This window comes from Jaculus jaculus, chromosome 12 (genome assembly GCF_020740685.1).
Source record: "Jaculus jaculus isolate mJacJac1 chromosome 12, mJacJac1.mat.Y.cur, whole genome shotgun sequence".
In the NCBI taxonomy this organism is placed as follows: Eukaryota; Metazoa; Chordata; class Mammalia; order Rodentia; family Dipodidae; genus Jaculus; species Jaculus jaculus.
The window spans coordinates 31,503,267-31,509,303 of record NC_059113.1 but is presented as its reverse complement, the minus strand read 5'-3'; the positions used below and the strand labels follow the sequence as shown (position 1 = coordinate 31,509,303).

General features: G+C 57.0%; 1 protein-coding gene across 2 annotated transcripts; it reads right to left on the bottom strand.

Annotated features, from left to right (window-relative positions):
- Positions 1-599: 599 nt before the first annotated feature.
- On the bottom strand, positions 600-1,906 carry Rasd1 (ras related dexamethasone induced 1). 2 transcript variants are annotated; one of them, XM_004669051.2, is made up of 2 exons: positions 1,417-1,906; positions 600-1,277 (listed from the first exon to the last, which is right to left on the bottom strand). In XM_004669051.2, exons 1-2 carry the CDS (start codon positions 1,700-1,702, stop codon positions 706-708), a joined length of 858 nt encoding a protein of 285 aa, XP_004669108.1. In that variant the 5' UTR covers positions 1,703-1,906; the 3' UTR covers positions 600-705. The 2 variants fall into 2 exon arrangements, with proteins under 2 accessions (XP_004669108.1, XP_004669109.1); XM_004669052.2 differs by having other exon boundaries at positions 1,130-1,203.
- Between the last annotated feature and the right edge of the window lie 4,131 nt (positions 1,907-6,037).

Below are 6,037 nucleotides of genomic sequence, written 5' to 3'. Positions count from 1 at the left end.
AAACAATAATAAAGACCACACACATACATACACACACACAGTAGAAACACGTGGAGATTTTGTTCATGTCCTCGTTGACAGTGGAACTAGAAAGTGCAAGTTGTTTTTTTTCCCTTTGGGGCAGATCCACACACACATGTAAACAAGTCGCTTGGCTATGATTCGGCCTATACTCCTGGCAGTTTCCAGAGAGCATAGGTGGCCACTAGCTGTCGTGGCTATGCCAATCACAGACAAGATAATGCCCGTCGGTCCTGACCCTCCAGCGGGGCGGGTAGGGCGGTTTGTTACATAAAGCCTAACAGGCGGATGAACTTCACCCACTCTCATTCTCAGGTCTCTGGGGGGAAAAAAATTCAAATGCCCCTCTGCTAGGCCGTCCCCCCCCCCCACCACCACCCATGTCACGGAGGGGGCTGGCACTAGTCGAGGAACATCGGAAGTGGGGGAGTCCCAGTCCTAGCCAGTTCTCTTTCCTTCAACAGCAGATGACCGTCCCTTCTCGGTTTGGCTGCGCCTTCCCGACGGCGCAGGGCCCCGCCGGGTCTCAGGGAGAGAAGTCGCCGGTCCGGCGGCGTCCCACGGGCGCGCGCGGGCGGGCGGGGCTCCCGGGGCTGGCCGGGGCGTCGGATTTGACTTTTAAAGAACAAAGGTCCTCCTCGGGGTTGGGTCGTTCGTGGCGCGGCGGCGGGGGAGGGAGGGGTCCTAACTGATGACGCAGCGCTCCTTGTCCTTGGCCTGGCCGCGGCCGCTGGCCTTCTCTCGGATGTACATGAGGTCGCTGTGCACGCTCGGCCTGCGCGCGAAGGGCGCCACGATGCCGAAGGCGTCGCCGGGGTCGCTGCCGCCGCCGCTGCCGCTGCCGTCGCTGCCGGCCCGCAGGAGCTTCTTGTTCCGCAGCGCTTTCTTGTGCAGCACGTCGCAGTACTGCACCGACACCTTGCGGTGCAGGTCCGGGCTCATCTCGCTGGGCAGCTTGGCCATGGCAAAGAGCGCGCGGAACATCTGGTCCAGGCTGCTGTTCTTCTTGGCCGAGATCTCGAAGTAGGCGCAGCGCTGGGGGTCGTCGCCTACCAGCTGCTCGATCTCCCGCTGTTCCACCTCCCGGTAGAAGTCCCGGTCCCCCTTATTACCGCAGATGACCAGGGGCACGTCCAAGTTCTCCTTGGTTTTGTTCTTGAGACAGGACTTGGTGTCCAGAATCTGCTGCTTCAGTCTTTGCACCTCCTCGAAGGAGTCGCGGTTGTCCAGGCTGAACACCAAGATGAAAACGTCTCCTACAGAGGGGGATGAGCGGGAAAGAAAGGTGAGTGGGGCCGGGAGGGGGGGTGGATTGCCAGGTGCAAACCAGCCCGGCCCTCGCGCGACGCCCCCCACCCCGGGTCCAGCCCTCGCCCTCGCCGGCCCCCTGCTCACCGGTGAGGATGGACAGGCGCCGCATGGCCGGGAACGGGTGGTTGCCAGACGTGTCCAGTATGTCCAGCTGGTAGACCTCCCCTCGGATGGAGTAGAACTTGCGGTGGAAGTCCTCGATGGTGGGCGTGTAGGCGTCCTCGAAGCGGCCGGTGAGGAAGCGCGACACGATGGCTGTCTTGCCCACCTTGGACGAGCCCAGGATCACCATACGGTAGCAGTTCTTGGCCGGGATGCTCAGTTCCGAGTCACTCGGACACATCTTCTTAATCATCGCGGCCAGTTTCATTGGGGAGAGGGGCCCCGGGGGCGGATGCGGGGCCGAGAGAAGCGCGGGGGGCGGCGGCCGAGGCGTGGCAGCGGCCGGGGCTGGGGGAAAGTTGAACGGAGAGACTTGCAAGGTTTGGCTACTGGATCGGCTCCCGCTCGCGAGGCTCAGGATAGCTTCCAGCTCCTCTCGGGCACAAGCAGGTCGGCTCTGGAGCTCCGGGCCGGGGACGCGGCCCTTATATGCAGCCGGCAGGGCCGCCCCGCCCCGCCCCGCCTCGTGCGTCACGTCACGCATCCGGGCGTCCCGCTGCTTGCCCGCCGCCCGCGACCTCAGCCCGCCGCGGCTCGGCTCCTCCTCCGTAGGCGCGGGAGGGAACGGGCGTCCCGGCTGGCTGGGGTACCGGCCTGCGGACCCTGCTCTCTGGGTTCCCTGCGTGTTGTGCACCGCGGCCGCCGCCGGGGACGTCGAGCATCCCTGAGGTCCTGGCGGTTCCCGGCGAGGTCCCTCTCCCTCGCAGCACCTCGAGCGCGTTCTCGGGCCTCAGTTTCCCCGGGAAACATAGTTTTCAGGCGGCGGCGTCTTCTGGGGGGGAGGGGGATTGCGTGTACTATTTTCTGATGCCCTGGGTGGGACAAGAGCCTCGCGCTAGTCCCTCTGGTTGCCCAGGTGCGGCCATCCTGCGCTGCGGCCGCCAGAGGGCAGCAGGAGACGCGCGCATCCTTAGGTCAGAGCCAGCCAGACCTGCCTTCCGCCAGGCCTAGGTCAGCGTCCCCCCACACCAACCCTCCCACATGGCATTTCAGCCTTTTCCTTCCTGCGTCACTGAGGGAGCACGATGGGCCTTGTAGAACACATACTTTCTCTGGCGTTCCTTCTAGTTGTGAATGAGAAAGTGGAAACCCTTTAAGGAAGACAGGTCGAGGTCACAGCAGTAACAGTGAGTAGTCCACGTAACTGCCCACCCCCAGGGGGAGGCTGAGGGCGGACCCATCAGTAACCAGTAGTAGGGGATGCTGCCGGGAAGCCTAGAAATAAATCAGCTGTCTGCAGCCCATCGCCAGTAGCTGACGAGGAAGCCAGTTGTTCCCTGCCCTGACAGGTCAGGCTGTGCTTGCCTTAACTTTGGCCTGATCTGACTTAGGAGAAGCCCACAGAATCAGCTGATGCGGCCCACGCACCCATCCCATCCTGGTGTTCCATGGGCTTGTTGCCAGTCCAATCTGTCTAGCTGGTTGCACAGTGCTGTGGGTTCCTATGGTGGGGAGAGCCTCTCAAATGCCACTGTGTCCTCCCTGTGGCCCAGCAGCTCAGCAGCAGCTCAGCTTCTGCAGAATAGCACTTCCAATCCTGCCCAGGGCCTACATCACCACGGTGGCGTTGGTTCCACTGGCCTCACTGCTAAGTGATGCTGCTTTTCCTCAAGGTTGCCTTGAGATTGAACGGACTAAAACACAGGGAGGCGGAGTGCCTAGCTGGTAACCAGGCCCGGGGCTTGAGCCGTTGTGGCCACCTGCCTCTTCACCACCAGCTCTTCCACCTCTACCTGTGGCTCTTGTCCCTTCCTGCTGTTCCCCACAATGGTGCCAGCCACGGGGGGAAATGTCTGACACATCTCAGCTCAGCTGGGCACCGATTCCTAGAGCATTGAATTTTGCTGTCCGCCACCTTAACATCCACTTCACAGAATAGACACCCAAGGACTCATCAACTGAATCTAGGACAGGTCCTCCGGGGCTGGGTCTCCCACCACTCTTGATTCCTGCCCCTGCTGGTTCTCTTCTCAAGGGCCTGCCCTGGTCTGTGAGAAGGACCTAAACCCGAACCAAACAGGACTGCTGTGTACAGTGGTGCAGGGCATTCACTGCACGGACAGGGTCACCCTAGGGTGCGGTTGACTCATGGCTGTTACCCCGGCCTCCCACAAGCACTGTATGGCAGGTTGGGGCTCTGACTCAGGGTGAACCCACCCTGCCCATCTCCTGGGTTTCTTAGTCCCTGGAGGCTCTATGGGTAGTTGGGCTAGGGATCTGGCCCAGCTCTCCCCATGGACACCCAGGTTGCCAGGGTCCAATTTAGATTCACAGCACCCCCGCCCACCCACCCAATCAATGGTCCGATGTCAAGCCTGGGACTGACGTCATACCTCAGTCCCTTCTAGGTGGAGAATGACAGTAGCAAACACTAGGCAACCGTTGGTGATTTCTGACACCTCTGGGGCACACTGCCCACATGACAATGCTGAGTTATGAAATGTCCATCCCCTAAGCAGAAAGTTCACATGGTCCATTTCTGTCCTCATGCGCCCAGAAGCTGCAGCCCTGCTTGAGACCTTCCTGGGACACACTGTCTGCTGGGCACTCATTTCCAGTGACCATCTCTTCTTTGATCATAAATGTAATAAATGCCAGGCCATTTCAGAACAAACCTGAGTGAAAGACCCTCAGCCACAGCCTGAGGCCGTCCGTGCTGCCCACTCCCTCCGTCAGACACAAGTGAGACACAGGACAGCAGCCTTCTCCCACCTGAGTCAGCTCCTGCTGTTAGCTCTCCTTTTCCTTCTTCCTGGACTTCCTTCTTGGCCACTTTAACAGAGGCCCAGCCCAGGGAGGCTGGACAGGGCACTCAAGTGCCACTGTGACACCCACAGGAGCTGATGATGAGCCTGTCTTCATCAGAACAACGCTTCCTGATGTTTGTGGCCCAGATAGTGAGACTCGGTCGTAGAAAAGAACAATGATCATTGGTATGCAGATGCAAAATGATGCAGTGTGGAAAACTGTCTAGAAGCGATTCATGCGGTCCAGAGTCCTCTTGTATGTACATGTCACACAATGAAAAAGCGCCAAGTGCTCACAGTGTAATGTTCCCAATGTCCCTGAGGTAGAAGCAGCTCAGTGTCCACTCACCAATAAAGAGATGAACAGAGGACGTTTGCATACAATGGATGCCGTTCAGTGGTTAAAAGGGAGGCACCACTGTGGCTTGAGCACATGCTGAAATGAGAGCTGCACCAGGAGTGTTCAAGCACTGGAAGTTAATCAGCTGCAAGGCGTGGAGGTGGGAGCTCTGAGTGGTTAAGATTACAGATGGCTTCGCCTTGTGGTGCCTCATATCACTCTGGGACTCTGCAGCCAAGACTTCACGGGAGATGGCTCCTGCTGTGGTTGGGAAGTTGAATGTTCCCCCGAGGCTTGTGTGGTGAAGACTGAGGGAGGGTGGTGGAACCTCTAAGAGGTGAGGTCTGATTGGAGGTCTTTAGGTTATTGGGGGTGTGTTTTTGAATATGACTGTGGAGAGGCCAGCCCCTTCCGCATTTTCTCTTGGCTTCCTGGCTGTCAGGTGAGCAGCCTGGCCCACCATCTGCTCCCATCAGGATGTGCTGTCTTGCCATGGGCCCAAAGCAACTAGGCCAACTAAATTGGGGACTAAGCTTCTCAAAGTGAGCCAAACCTTTTCTTTTTAAAAATATATATTTTATTTATTTATTTGAGGGAGAGAGAGAGAGAGAATGAGAATGGGCACACCAGGGCCTCTAGCCACTGCAGACCAATTCCAGATGCATGAGCCACTTTGTGCATCCAGCTTTATGTGGGTCCTGGGGAATCAAACCTGGGTCATTTGGCTTTTCAGGCAAGCACCTAAACTGCCAAGCCGTCTCTCCAGCCCAAACCTTTTCTCTTAATAAGCTGATTGTCTCGGGTCTTTTTGTTAAAGCAATGGAAAACTAACAAACCACCCAATCCTGCACTTCCTAACCTTCACAACCACAAGCCAAGCAAACCTTTATTCTTTGTAAGTTAGCCCATGGTATCCACTTACAGGAACAATGAACACTAAGATAAATGCTGACACAAGACACAGCATGATTGAATGTCAAGGACATTATGGTGGATGAAAAGCCAGTGACAAAAGCACAAATCCTATAGTTCATTTAGATGAAATGTCCAGAGGAGGCAAATCCAGCAACAGAAAACAAGAGGTGGCTGACTGGCTCAGCTAGAGGAGAGCCATAGGGTGATGGCTACTGGGCACAAGGCTTTTCTTTTTTGGGAGGGGGTGATGAAAATATGATTTACTTGTCCAACGAGCAAAGGACGTTCAATAAAGAGGCAGGAGGCTGCCGTGCCTTGAGTGCCCCTCCAAGGCACATGCTGACAACTGAGCCCTACTGGAAGGCATAAGGTGGTGGAAATTTGATTGTGGGGGTTGGAGGTAGGACTGTAAAACTGTCCATCCATCCACTTTGAGTGGGTGACCTGTACTTGTGTACATTTCAGTCATAAAGTCAGTGTTGAAATGAGGCTATGAAGTAAGACGGTGCCACAGGGCCTTCCTCACTGTCTTCAGGGACTC